At 43.1% G+C, this 15,465-nt stretch overlaps 1 protein-coding gene across 18 annotated transcripts in view; it reads right to left on the reverse strand.

Moving 5' to 3' along the window:
- Positions 1-14,938, reverse strand: part of LOC106606853 (calcium/calmodulin-dependent protein kinase type II subunit gamma) — a 133,836-nt gene extending 118,898 nt beyond the window's left edge. For 4 of the 18 annotated variants that reach the window (XM_045720799.1, XM_045720779.1, XM_045720794.1 and 1 more), the window contains exons 1-2: positions 14,604-14,925; positions 13,248-13,342 (exon numbers count right to left, since the gene is read on the reverse strand). In XM_045720799.1, the coding sequence (XP_045576755.1) occupies positions 13,248-13,342; positions 14,604-14,668 (160 nt within the window). In that variant the 5' untranslated portion in view covers positions 14,669-14,925. Of the gene's footprint in view, positions 1-13,247; positions 13,343-14,603 lie in introns of all 18 variants that reach the window. The other 14 variants (XM_014203247.2, XM_014203296.2, XM_045720770.1 and 11 more) reach the window with 9 other exon arrangements.
- Positions 14,939-15,465: the final 527 nt, after the last annotated feature.

Consider the following 15,465-nt stretch of genomic DNA (forward strand, 5'->3'; position numbering starts at 1 on the left):
ATGAATGTGCAAAAAATGTTGCATATTCTCCTGCATCCTTTTCTGCAGTTGAAGTTATGATTTATAATATGATATTGTTCCTCATATTTAGCTTATTCAAATGTTTTGATGTACATTTTCATGAATGTTGTACTTTTAATTACACATTACATATTTTACATTACACATTTTATTGGAATGTTAATTTATTTCCATAATGTGAACAACTAAAGTGTGAAATCCCAATAGTGCACAATTCTGAAAAGTGTTACTTGTAAATTGCTGTTCTAGCCACAACTGCTTTGTAAAAAGCATGTTAACAAATGGCTGAGATAATGCCTTGGTCAATCAAGGTGACCTTTACATGGCTAATTACAATAGCTAATGTGGTTAATGAGTAGAAGTATGTTTGTGAAGGTATACTTGAATCACTCTATAAATACTTTTTTTGTGAAGAAAATAAAGGAATTGTAATTCAAATAAAATGTTGGTGTATTTCTAATTTATGAGAAATATACTTAAAATGTACTTAAGGTCTACATTTGTTTTGCTCTTTATCTAATATACTAAGATCATACTTAAGTACAAAAAAAGTGTACATATTAAGATCATTTTGAATGTATTTAATATATACTATACTAATCAAATACAAATAAAATTGACATTAAATGCTATTATAAAATGTTCAAATGTAGATTTAAATATAATATTTTTTCTGCTTGGGCATCCACAGTGCACGAGTGGTCACTGAATGCTTTGATGAGCATGAAAACGATGCCATGGCCATCTCAGGCACTGGATCTCAACCTAATGGAACACTTATGGAAGAATCTGAAGCAGCACCTGAGACCACGTTTTCCACTCCCATCAACAACAAAAACGAATTATGGAATTTCTCGCATCCCTCCAATAGTTACTCCAGAGTTCCAGACACTTGCAGAATCTACGCCAAGGCGCATTGAAGCTGTTCTGGCTCGTGGTGGCTCAACGCCCTATTAAGATACTCTATGTTGGTGTTTCCTTTATTTTGGCAGTTACATGTATATGATATGTACTGAATATTATGGATATGTACAGGTGTGTATGTGTTGGCGCCTTTGTTGGCGTACGTGTGTATTGTATGTGTGAGTGTGTGCATGGTTGGCAAACATTAATACAAGAGAGAGAGAGACAGCTGAAGCTAGTATGGAGGATTACACTGTCAAGCATGCGCTCCTCACCTCCTCTCCCTTTCAACCTCCCTTCAGAAACAGCTATGCTACGTTCACTAGCTGGTTTGATGTACGCAGCACCGCTTACATCACGGGCAACCAAGTGAGACACAACCTTGTCAACAGGGTGTGCACAATTAGTGGGGCGGAATGAGGCCACTAGCACAGATAGGTAAGTACACAAACAAACATCACAAACATCCTACACAGCACAGCACAGCACAGGCTGCTGTTATGGGTTAGAAGAATGGTATTCCACAGCCTCATCCAACCAGTTAGGAGAGTCCAGTTTGAGGTCAAGGGTGAACTGGGAGAGGTGGACTAGGGCCAGCGTGGTGGTTACTAAATTAAACCCTCTTCCCACTGATTAAATAGCGGGTTGTGACTTATCACACAACAGAGAAGCAGCATAGTTTGACAATATCCAATATTTTGTTCCCAGTAACAGTGTACTGTAGCAGCCCCTCTAGGGTTAACATGCCAAATGTGATTATGGTGTAGTGTCAAGACACACGATACAGGTTTGTGCCAATGTACCATGATGAATTCTCATTGAGAGAATGGTCATGATCAACCTAATCACCATTCATTATCCCTGAGTGACCCTGCTGCCTTTGTTTGATGTGTTGTATGATGTCAGGCTGGATGGTGATTGACAGCTCGCTGGAGGAGCCTTTTAAGTCTTGACAATAGATCATCTCCAACTACACTTGCACACATACAACATTAGAAGCCAATGTGAGGACAAACCCCATTAGGTATGCTCAGTAAGCAGAGAGGCTAGCATCACTAGCGCTAACACACAGACAGAGCTAAGAGCAAACCTGTGGTCAACCCGTTCCTGACATCTTCTTATTCACCACCATTTAATCAACCTCTTTTAAATGAAGGGTTTGGTTTTACGTTTGACTTTTGTCTGAGGTGAACTAAGCTGCGTTGGCTAACCGTCTGTCACTGAAGACGGGACCTTGCTGTGGATGTTATACTTTAACTGAGTTTATGTGACCACACAGTTGATTCTCTGGCTGCCATAAACAGAGCAGAGAGACAGGAGGCAGCCTTGGGGAAGGACAGGGCCATTCCAAAACTGGGCCACGGGCAAGGCTCTGTGTGCTTGTGCATGTGTGGTACCTAGGGTCACTCGCCAAGACACTAAAGTGCCTACATTTACCTTGAGCACACATGAGGGGCAGGCTGGCCGCTCAGACGTCCTCTTAAGAAATACTGCAGCTGTCATGTCAGTGAGAGAGACAGGAGCCGCGGCGTACCCTTAGAGAATTACAACTAAAGGTGCATCAACATTTACTCAGAGGAGCTCCAGAGAAGGGTGTGTGTGTTATACAGTCACACGAGGATATAAACAGACCTATAAAGGAGAATATAAACAAACATTTCGAGAAGCAACGTAAACTGGGGTTGAGAACTTGCACCGCCACATTATATGATAGGTCCCTTTCTCATTTGCCTTATCTCTTCGGCTTATTTTGTCGAACCCAAACTCTCAATGAGCTCGCACAGAGAAACAATTGTGCTGAACGAGAGCGTCCTTCACTCAACTATTTAGTGGCTCTTGTCGGTGGCACAGACAGACCGAGAAAAAAACAACTACAATAAAACCAGCAGATTGTCCAGCAGCAGCACACAATGCTAGCCAGTGTAATCCTGTCCATTGGGAGTAGAGCTGGGGGATATATCAAATTCATTTGAATGTATGTTTTTGCGCGATATTCTGCTTGTTCTCATGTTGTATTTTTCGTCTCGCCTCCTTCGCTCCTGTCCTTCGCTCCTCTTTCCATTTACACCAGAAATCTGTATATAATGACAAGACGCACGTACTCCACCCTAACAATGGGAGTCGCCCCAGAGGGGGAAGGCAGGCGACAAGCTTAGGTCCAAAATAAGCCCATAGAAACTCACTGGCCTTATTTTGGACAGACATTAGCGCTTCGCCTCTTACTCAATGGTTTACACACACACACCAAGCCCCTCCCCCTGCCTCTCATACCAACAAAGTTGAGAGATCACATCTTCCTCTCTGGCAAGCGGTTTCAGAAATAAGGTAGGCCACTTGATTTCAACATCTGAACAAAGTGGACAGACTTGCATGCTGTTGGAGATGAACAGAAGGGTGTGTTCATAACAATTCCACTGTTCAGCCTTGTTAGCTAGCAAATAGATCCAAGTTGGCTAAACTTGAAATGTAAAGATTAACTGGCTAATCACTAGCACGTGGGTTTGAGAGATTGTTGATGAGACCTGTGTTCATTTTCTATAACCTAATGCTTGCTACAAGAAGTTAGTCATTATTAGTGAATGTGCATTATGCATGGTTTAGTTACATTTGTAACAAAAAGGGCATTTTCATAGACAGACTGGAACGCCAGATCAGTTATTATCAGTTATTATTGCAAAAGAAAAGCAGGTTTAACTATTTTTGATGAAATAATTACATTATTTGTGGGTCTTATGGTTTTGGAAGGTTTATATTTATCCTACCTTCACAAGCCCTGAATTCATTAGATTATTGCTGACTGTTTAAATGCTGTGTATTTGACCTTTCATTTTACAACAGTGCTAATTTAGAGTAGAAGTAGTGTTAGCCCAGGTCACAGCAGACTACAGGCCAGGAAACACGCTCTTCTGCACTGTTAGATGGCCATATGAACTGAGCCATGCAAACAGCATAAATCACACCAAAATTCTCCAAGGCCTATACTACAGTACTTACTATCAAGGGTAACTAAGTGTGGACTGTAGATAGTGTAGTAAATAATAGTTTATCATGTACAGTCAGGCCAAAAATGATTAGCACCTTTGATAAAGATCAGCAAAAAAGACTGTATAAATTATATATTTTTTGTTTGACCTTTATTTAACTTGGCAAATCAGTTAAGAACAAATTCTTATTTACAATGACAGCCTACACCAGCCAAACCCAGACAACACTGGGTCAATTGTGTACCGCCCTATGTGACTCCCAATCACGGCCAGTTGTGATACAGCCTGGATTCAAACCAGGGTGTCTGTAGTGACGCCTCAAGCACTGAGATGCAGTGCCTTAGACCACTGCGCCAGTCGGGAGCTATATAGTACGCTCAAATATGTTTTATTATTTTATACTAATACAATTGTTTAACTAGTAATAAAATAAAATCTAAAAAAGGGGGCAGTGTTATCCTCCATTAGGATAACAACACTGAGCCTTTTTCTAAAATGTTTTATGAGATTGGACAACACATTGGGAGGGATCTTAGACCATGCTTCCATACAGAATCCTTCCAGATTTTGTGGTCAATTAACAATTTCTTTGTGGATTTTGATTAATGATTGGAGTTATTGTCTTGCTGGAAGATCCACTTGCGACCAAGTGTCAGCCTCCTGGAGGCAACCAGGTTTTTGGCAAAAATGTCCTGGAAGCATAATAGCCCCATAACATCAAAGATCCACCCACCACCATATTTTACCGTAGGTATGAGGTACTTTTCAGCATATGCTTCAGTTTTTCCACAACAAACCCGCCACTGGTGTGAGTGGCCAAAGAGCTCTGTTTTCATGTCATTTGACCGTAGCACCAGTTCCAATCCAAGTGCCAACGCCGTTTATCAAACTCCAGGCGGTGCTATGGTCAGATGACATGAACATAGAGCACTTTGGCCACCCTCCCAACATGTTCACCAATCTCATAAAACATTTTAGAAAAAGGCTCAGTGTTGTTATCCGCGCAATGCTAGACTATTGAAAACAGGGGTGCCAATAATTTTGACCCCTATCGTTTTTAGATTTTTTTTTAAATTACTTGTTAGACAAAATCTCTTTCTCTGAGCAATTGTATTAGTATAAAATAACTTCCTCCCCAAAAATTGCATACAATATAGCTCAGTATTTGTTTTATTTCTTTTTTGCTCATCGTTATCAAGGGGGCCAATAATTATGGACCTGATTGTATATATTTAGTGATTTCTGTATAGTGTCTGGTGTGATAGATCAAATAAAGGCCAGACTAGGTCTAGGAGACCGTAGCAGTTGTAGTAGGGCTGCTCATTGCCAGGCGACAGGTTGATTGAGGGTGTCACAGCATGTCTCTGTGATCAGGCTGGGATTATCCTGTTACATGCCTCAGAGGCTCGGAGATCCACAGCCATTGCCTGGTCTGGCAGGCTCATAACACAGGTACCTACTACTGCACTACACACACTTGACATAGAAACCACTACCATCCACAGAGAGAGGCAGGGGGAGGGAGAGGGAGAGTGAAAGAGAGAGAGGGAGCGATAGAGATAAAGACAGTGGAAGAGAGAAAGGCAGCTTGGTTAGAGCATTACTGTCACCCTGATCCGAGCGTGTGCACGTACGTGCGCACACACACACCTCCACACCCAGAGCAACGATTCAGCACGCTTTTCAGGAAGGGACTTGATTCCTCAGGGTAGTCTGACAGTGCTGGCAAAGTCACACTCACGTCACTAACAACCACGTTACAATACTGCAGTACTTTAAACTGCCACACATACACACACACGCACGCAAACGTGCACACACACACACACACACACGCACATTTTGCTTCAAAGTAAAGGCAATGGAGTGGGTGGGCAGAATAAGACAGAGAGCTGTGTACAGTACCTGTTGACAGATTGATAACGTCCATTATTTCCTCCCTGTCTTTGTTCTCCATATGTCTCTGTGGGGTGGTTGTGCTCCAATAGAATCCAATTTTTGTCTGATGAGACAATTTGTCTTTGATTCCAACAATGCGCCACCCCCCCCCTCAGAAAACACCAAACCAAGCCTTTGTCTTAGATAAAGCAAAAAGAAAGTAGCAAACACAAATCCAGCCATTCTTCATACTGACGCCGGGGATAAGGACACAAAGTTCTGCAGTGTGTGGTGCTTATTAATTCATACAACACATCCAGGGTGACATCATACAACACATCCAGGGTGACATCAAACAACACATCCAGGGTGACATCAAACAACACATCCAGGGTGACATCATACAACACATCCAGGGTGACATCATACAACACATCCAGGGTGACATCAAACAACACATCCAGGGTGACATCATACAACACATCCAGGGTGACATCAAACAACACATCCAGGGTGACATCAAACAACACATCCAGGGTGACATCATACAACACATCCAGGGTGACATCATACAACACATCCAGGGTGACATCATACAACACATCCAGGGTGACATCAAACAACACATCCAGGGTGACATCATACAACACATCCAGGGTGACATCAAACAACACATCCAGGGTGACATCATACGACACATCCAGGGTGACATCATACAACACATCCAGGGTGACATCATACAACACATCCAGGGTGACATCAAACAACACATCCAGGGTGACATCAAACAACACATCCAGGGTGACATCATACAACACATCCAGGGTGACATCATACAACACATCCAGGGTGAATTGGACTGAACAGTGGTAGTACGTCTCCTATCTATGAGTAATCATTACTCAACACTCCTCGGATTGCACACACACACACACACACACACACGTCTCTGTTCCTTCATTTCTGGACGTTTCAGCCAAGTGGAAGTGCGGAGAGAGAGACCCAATTTCAGTTTTTAAAGGGAGAGAAAAGACCAACTTGATTCTTACTCCGTGCCAGGCATTCCGTTACTGTGCTGAGATGGATTCCATATGCAGCAGCAGAAGAGGTATGACAAATGGAAAGAAGCACAATACAAACCTGAGGTTTAGGATACACAAATCAGACTACAGTTTGACTCAAATACAGAGGAAAAAAAATCTCAGAGAGCTCATATGACAATTCTAACAGAAGTAATCAATTCAAACTCAGTCTAATGCAATACAGTATAATGTAATGTAGTATAACTGTAATTTAATGTCCCTAGTGCTGAAATATTAGTTATTTTATTATTATTACTAAACAATTAATTGACAGACGTTGGTTCAATTACTTGAATTCCATTTATGATTATATTTTTTGTGAGCTCAATGTGCTGTTTCTCTATCAAGCGCACAGGAGACATCAAATCAAGAACAATCTGTGGGATGCTGTAGGGAGTTGTAGTTTTCAATAATGAAATATTCAACCTAGTTCAGCGCAGAAAACATGATAATTAACTTCAATGACCGGAATCCATTGCGCTTGTTCTTCCCGGCTCCGCACACAGACCACATGAGAGAGGAATGTACACAACACAGAGACGAGAGGCATAGAGACAGTTCATGAGGTAGATCTACCTGATTGATAGTTGCAGCAGTCTTGAAAGTATGCCTTAAGAACTACTAAAATAGTGATTTAGTCAGACAGCTCTGCAGCATGTGCAGTTACTATCTAGTTAACCATCTACTAGCCTAACTCAATATTATGACTCGTTGGGGAGAACAGAGATAACGTTAGATGGTTGTCTGGCTGCTATTACCTGAGCAGAGAAGAGATGATGACTTTTAAGAAATTAAATAGTCACAAAAAAATATATACAGTACCAGTCAAAAGTTTGGACGCACCTACTCATACCTTGGAGTGGCTTCTGTCTGGCCACTCTACCATAAAGGCTTGATTGGTGGAGTGCTGCAGAGATGGTTGCCCTTCTGGAAGCTTCTCCCATCTCCACAGAGGAACTCTGGAGCTCTGTCAGAGTGACCATTGGGTTCTTGGTCACCTCCCTGACCATGGCCCTTCTCCCCCAATTGCTCAGTTTGGCCAGGTGGTCAGCTCTAGGAAGAGTTCTTGGGGACCTTCAATGCTGCAGAAATGTTTTGGTACCCTTGCCCAGATCTGTGCCTTGAAACAATCCTGTCTCGGAGCTCTATAGACAATTCCTTCTAACTCATGGCGTGGTTTTTGCTCTGAACTGCACTATCAAATGTGGGACCTTATATAGACAGGTGTGTGCCTTTCCAAATCATGTCCAATTAATTGAATTGAACACATGTGGATTCCAATGAAGTTGGAGAAACATCTCAAGGATGATGAATACTTACAGTACCAGTCAAAAGTTTGGACACACCTACTCATTCAAGGGTTTTTCTTTATTTTTACTACTTTCGGCATTGTAGAATAATAGTGAAGATACCAAAACTATGAAATAAGACATATGGAATCATGTAGTAACCAAAACAGTGTTAAACAAATCATAATATATTTTATATATCTTCAAAGTAGCCAACCTTTACCTTGATGACAGCTTTGCAAACTCTTGGCATTCTCTCAACCAGATTCACCTGGAATGCTTTTCCAACAGTCTTGAAGGAGTTCCCACATATTTTGAGCACTTGTTGGCTGCTTTTCCTTCACTCTGCGGTCCAACTCATCCCAATCCATCTCAATAGGGTTGAGGTCGGGTGATTGTGGAGGCCAGGGCATCTGATGCAGCACTCCATCACTCTCCTTCTTGGTCAGATAGCCCTTACACAGCCTGGAGGTGTGTTGGGTCATTATCCTGTTGGAAAACAAATAGTCCCACTTAGCGCAAACCAGATGGGATCACGTATCACTGCAGAATGCTGTGGTAGCCATGCTGGTTAAATGTGCCTTGAAATCCCTGACAGTGTCACCAGCAAAGCATACCCACACCATCACACCTCCTCCTCCATGCTTCACGGTGGGAACAACAAATGCGGAGATCATCTGTTAACCTACTCTGCGTCTTACAAAGACACGGCGGTAAGAATCAAAAATGTCGGACTCATCAGACCAAAGGACAGATTTCCACCGGTCTAATGTCCATTTCTCGTGTTTCTTGGCCCAAGAAAGTCTCTTCTTCTTATTGGTGTCCTTAAGTAGGAGTTTCTTTGCAGCAATTCAACCATGAAGGCCTGATTCACGCAGTCTCCTCTGAACAGTTGATGTTGAGATGTGCCTGTTACTTGAACTCTGTGAAGCATTTATTTGGGCTGCAATTTCTGAGGCTGGTAACTCTAATGAACTTCTCCTCTGCAGCAGAGGTAATTCTGGGTCTTCCTTTCCTGTGGCGGTCCTCATTAGAGCCAGTTTCATTATAGCGCTTGAAGGTTTTTGCAACTGCACTTGAAGAAACGTTTATTTTTTTCGCTGCTCAGAGAAATTTTTAATTAAAGTTGCTTGCATTATTTACCACAAAGTAGTGTGAAAAAAAACAGGTTTTGACTGTTGCTGCTATACCGCCAGTCCTCCTTACTCATTGTTAGGAAGAAGTTTGGTCCAAATCGGATGTTGGGTACTATATTCATTGAATATTATCTGAATCTTATCTATTAAAATGGCCTATTTGGCTGCAATCAATTAGCTTAATTTCTCAGAGATCAAATTATATTTCAACAAAATAATGTTTCAGGAATGCTAGTCTTAACTGTTACTACTTCATAAATGATTTCTGAACAATCTGAGATGATGGGAGTCGAAACATTTTTGAGGTGGAATGACCCAATTGAATGTTCTCAATATTTGGCTTTGGAATTGAAATAAAAAAGCTCTGAAATCATTTCAACGTCATATTTAATAATGCATTTAATGTTTACAAAAAAATGTAAACCGAAACGTTCCTCAAAAAGCACTAATCGATCAGCACCTCTAGTATTGGTCCCCAGTACAGAACACGAACCCTTTGATCTGTGAGGTCACTGTGATCAGGAAAGTACTGGCTGTGCAAAATAGCTTCCAAGCTATCTTTATATAAACAATCTGTATTTTTTTTTCTCTTCCTATTTTGGAGGACAACTTCATTATTTGAATAGCATTATCTTGTCATCACACAAAGATATAGTAGGCTATAAAAACACGTGCAACCACACACATTCTGACACACACACACCCTTGCTCTCTCTCAAACACACACGCACATACACACACTTGGCTTGGTGTCATAAAAAATGCACAATTCGTTCCATTAAAGATTCACCATGGCAGTACTGCTACGTTTACCAGGACTCTAACGAGCAGCACAGAGGAAGCCTTCCAAGGAGATGGAGGGAGAGAGAGAGAGAGATTGGGAGGAGGGAGAGAGACAGGGAGAGAAAAAGGCAGAGATGATGGGCATTAGGGAAAGAGGGAGAAGAAGAGAGATGGAGAGAGAGAGAGAAAGCGAGAGAGAGATGGAAAGAGGTAGAAAAAGGCTCTCTCCATTTTTCCATGTCTATCCAGCAGAGCCTTGTGCTAGTGTCAATTATTCAGCAGCACAGTTCCATCAGCCTCTCGACACCATCCAGGGCCTCGCTGCCTTTCCTCTCCTCTCAGGCTGCTCACTCAGGCTACAGGGCTCAGGATCAGGCTCAGCGTACATTCCATCCCATCCAGCCAGGCAGGTATATAGCATCCTCCCCTTCCCCCCGTATTACCCTGCTAGACCCTCACGTCCCCAGCAGCAAACCCTAACCCTAACCCTGCAGCAAACAGCAAACTCTGTGAGTGACAGGGTACATTTGAAAAAGGCCATCCATGCAGAGAGGCATAATGACACACTCACACATGCCCACAGGCAGGCAAACACACAAAGACACACACACACACACGGTGGAGCAAGAAAAGGTTAACCCCGGCTTGACCTCTATGCCACACATGCAGCCACACACACTGGGATTTAATCCGACCCACATCATGCACTCAACTCATCTGCACAAATGCTGCAAAGCTCCCGATTCGCACCAAAAAAATGTTTCATTTCTTTTTCTAAACACACATCACACAGGGAATACAGAATGAACACACACACCGAGCACTGTCTGCTAATAGCAGCGGACTGGGCTTGTTTGTCTTCTCCAGATCTCCTCCTGTTGAAGAGACTGGCTTGCTCGCGCTCTCCCATGCCGTCCCTAGGATGGGTGCATGACGTCGTGCCAGGCTTTATCCGCTATACACCGATCTGAGTGGGTTGAGTCACTGACGTGATCTTCCTGTCCAGTTTGGCGCCCCCTCGGGCTCGTGCGGTGGGGGAGATCTTTGTGGGCTATACTCGGCCTTGTCTCAGAGTAGAAAGTTAGCGGTCTGTTGATATCCCTTTGGTGGTGTGGGTGCCAGGCTTTATTCGCTATACTCTCTCTCTCTCTCGCTCTGCTGTGTGTACATCTTGCTAGCTTTCACTCAAATGGCGAGGGGCTGAAGCTTATTGGCTATAACACAAGTTGCTAAGAGGCTGGCCAACGTGGGGGAAAAAATGGAGGGAAAATGGTGCAGCACAGCTTCCAGAAAAACAGTTGCTTTCAAGCTAGGAATTTTGTGGCTGATTGAGGTAAAACAGCAATTCTGCTCATAAATGATGCATGTGTGAACACCACATTGACACATCCAGCCCAAGGCGGGAGGTTTACAAAATACTTAGTAGTCGCCAAAGTTCCAGAGCATGCCTTTAACTTCATACATAAATAAAGCCTCATGATGGCAGATGATTGCAGCTTGGGTTTGTGTAAAACACATTGGCATGCCCAGAGCCTTCGGCTCTGATTAAAGGCAGTGGGCATGAGGAGCTGTACGGCGATGAGGAGGGGCTTTGGCTCAGCTTGGCTCTCCTCTACTCAGCTCAGTAGGACTGGAGCATTCCAGCCAACATCATGAACAGTTTCAAGAACCCAGTTGCCAGGTTACTTGACGGGATCTCTGCCAACTGAAGCTGAAAAACAGCAGATCTAATTACCTGTTGTTGTTTTTTTAAGGCTTTTTTAAAAGAAATTATTTGTTTACTGGCCCCTCCGTTGAGACCATGGCAGAGTGGGGCAGAGGGGGGGAAGTTGTAATTCAGCTGGCATCCCCAGAGGACGGAACAATCTCACACCGAGGTCTGGCCTTTGTAATTCTCATCATAATCAAACAACCTCCACTGCCCCTCCATGGCCATCACTAAAGCCTTCTCGAGACGGCAGGGAGGCCATATCTGCAACAGTGTTGTCACGGGAAAGAGGTACTTTTTTACGACTAGCAGAAAAAGACTGCTTGGATTAACAGGTCAATACCCGGTCGGTACAGCTAAGATTGTGCTTCCGGAAGATTTCTTCTTGGAGTAATTGGCAGCCGCGACTGACGCAAGCAACGGCTGCGACAACAATGCCTTCCAAAAATTGGTGACGCAAACATTGAATTGCAGTGTAATTACGGTGTGACGAGCATGGCGTAGCTGTTTGACATTAGTCATGGAAATGTATGCTCTAATGCACACAGTGACAGAGAGAGAAAGTGCTGAGGCCTAAAAAAAATGTAATTAATATCCATCTCCATCTCAATGTCAAGCGCAAACAGGAGATGGGCCAACTCGATACCTGGACAAACAGGTATCAGCCGTGTCCACTTTCCCAAAATAGATCCGGAGCCTTTTGTCTCTGGTGCTGCAGCAGAGGCAGATTGGCCATGTCTCACGTATCCCTGTGCAGCCCTCCTGGCCAAGGCTTGATTAGAGCAGATGATATCCACACTGAAGTGTGACAGTCTCCTCCGGCCAAGAGGACGTGCTTTTCAGTCTGGACTCACAAGGTGAGGGGGGAGATAGCGTGAGAGGAGAACATGTAAAACACTGGTGTAGCCCTAGCAGCAAATAGAAGTATTTTGACCACAGCTATGACGAAACAACACGAAGGGGATCCAGATCCTTCTAAAAGGCCTCTGGCAATCTGTATTCACAAACACACTCGGTTGCTGAGGGCAGGAATAGAGCGTAAACAAATGCAACACACACAGACAGTGGCTGAGCTATGGCTCTGGGGTAGGCAGGCACAGTAACAATATGTCCTGCTGGACTGGAACATCATGAGATGAATGCTACTGTTTATCCCATTGAACAAGGAGCTCTGTGAAGTCATAGTTCCTAAAATATATTGCACTTACCTACACCATGTAATTTGGCGAACAACTTTTGACAAGTTGATGAACCGGTATGTAACATATAATGCAATTTTATTATGCTGTTTGAACTAGATATTAAATGAATCAAGCACTTTCATGGGTATTTGAATAAAGCAACAACGAAAAGACTACCTTCTCCGGTGTCAATCTCCTATTGAATTTTGATTGGTCAAAACAATGTCACAGGCATCAAAGCACAGGGCATAGTAAGTGGTGTAATGTTTCCCTCTGTCTTACCTCTTGCTGATAGTTTTTTTGTGTTGATAATTTTAGCAGCAAATTCCTGGCCGTTGGACTTTTTAACGCATCGCCGGACAACGGAGAAGGCACCCCTGTAATGAGACAAATGAATAAACAAAACAGCAACATGAGATCATGTGACAACTCTCACTACTGCAGTGCCACACACAATACAGCCCAGCAAAGTCAGTATTGTGTCTAGTTCAAATCCATCTCAAGGGTAATAAAGAAAATGGAAAAAGGTGAAAAATAATGTTAATAAAGAAAAAAATAATGTAAATAAAGAATTGACCCCACTCCTCCCCAAACATCTGTCAAATGAGAAACATTGCAATATGAATAAGCCACAACTAATCGACGTTTGTGCTATATAGCCCATCACTGTGGTACACAGGTGCAAAAAGTTAATACAAAGCCATGCATAATAACCAGTTGCTTGGCATGTGATAAGTAAATTATGTATAATGTAATAACTTGATATTTTACATTAGAATCCCAGAAAACTGGTGATGAAATTGCTTGCAGTGCTTCTCCCTCATTCACTGCTTGTGAGGGAAATCAGCTCAGAGGAAATTGTAATTGTAAGCCTACACAGGAACTAGTGTGCAGAAGTATCCAGAGAATAAACCAAAACATGTAAAGTCTACTGTAGACAATGCTAAGTGAATGTTGTATTAAGCCTACCATAGGTCTACCGTCTATTATGATTTCATCATGCATACTTGAAACTGGAAATGTATGGTTATAGGTGGAATAACTAGCTACTGCTAACTGCAAAAGATAAAACAGACGGGTTACAAAGTATCTTTCTACTTGGTGGCTTATGCCTGTAGTACTCAAGTGCTACAACGTTACAACGCACCGAATGAAACACATTGGATACATTTTTGATCGTTACACAAGTAGCCAAGTGTATCGTTCCTCCCTGTGTGGCTCTCTACAAAATAATACGGAAAAATAACCCAAAAAGTAAAACAAATGATAAAAAAAACAGAGAGCGGGAAAAGTGTTGCCTTGAGATAAATAAACACTATACCTATAGCGGATGTCGTTTAGGTGTCCCATATCTATGGCACACCCAGGCATGGTAAACTCAGTACACGCATGCAGGATCAAGCCTTCCGACACTAGTTCGATATGTAAACCTTATTCTAATAAAAATGTTGTTGAACTATAAAGCTCCCTAAAAGAGGATAGAAGCGATCATCTCTTCGTTGCGGGGGGGATGCCTTTCCTGTGTTTGACAACCTATCCTTGTCTTGTCAACAGTGGACTAGACACGCACAGCGATAGTCTACAAAGCAGTACAGGAAAATGTATAAGAATAGGATTATATTTGTTCATGTCGCTTACTTTCCGAGCTCTTCGTACAGCTGATATTCGTCTGTAAATCTGGTCGAGGTTACAATTGCAGCCATGTTGTGCAGGAGGGTTTCGCCTCTCTTTTCCGTGACTGCCTCGCTCAGGTTTCGGGAGGAGATCTCGTAAACTCAAAGGGAAAGGGAGATAGTGGAGCGACAGAGACGGAGGGGAGAAATAGTAGTGGTTTTCAGTAGTGGTGGTGGTTGAGGTAGAGAGAAAAAAAAGGACAGTAACGCGATATTTCCTCTCTGGTCTCGAGCGCCACTGATCTAGGATCAGCTTCCTATTATCAATCTTTGTTTAAAGTAACACTGACCCCAGAACAGATTATATGGGCGGCGTTGTCCTGCTTACGAGGGTAGTCGAGAAGAAAGCATACGTGATCTGATGCTGCATTGGCACAGAGATAGGCAAGCCTAAATGAAAGTGACCACATTAAATTATTGTAACGATCCTGGGTTTATAAGCGTGGAAATCGACTCTGCCGCACGAGCATGCTTTTGCGGCACAGTCGACAGCGCGCTTGACTTCGGACTAGAAGGTCGAGGGTTCGAGACCTGCTCCCTGCTGTTTCATTACACTGGTGTCAGAAGTGATCGGACCTTGCATCCACGACAGTGCGTGTGCTTGGCCGGTGAGCGCGTCCCCTGTAAGACGTAGAGTCGCGAGGACGCGCCCTTTGAAGGTTTTGTAACATAATGGTCTTCACTATCATCATGCTCTAGGCTCCCCATGTCCAGCTGTCCCCGACCTCCCCCTGCTGCCCCTTAACCCCCTGCCTCCCCCAGCTTCAACATTCATCAGAGGGATGTGACTCCCATCTCTCCAGGAGTCTGGAAGAGCTGCCTACTTC

Source organism: Salmo salar, chromosome ssa01, assembly GCF_905237065.1.
Source record: "Salmo salar chromosome ssa01, Ssal_v3.1, whole genome shotgun sequence".
NCBI lineage: Eukaryota > Metazoa > Chordata > Actinopteri > Salmoniformes > Salmonidae > Salmo > Salmo salar.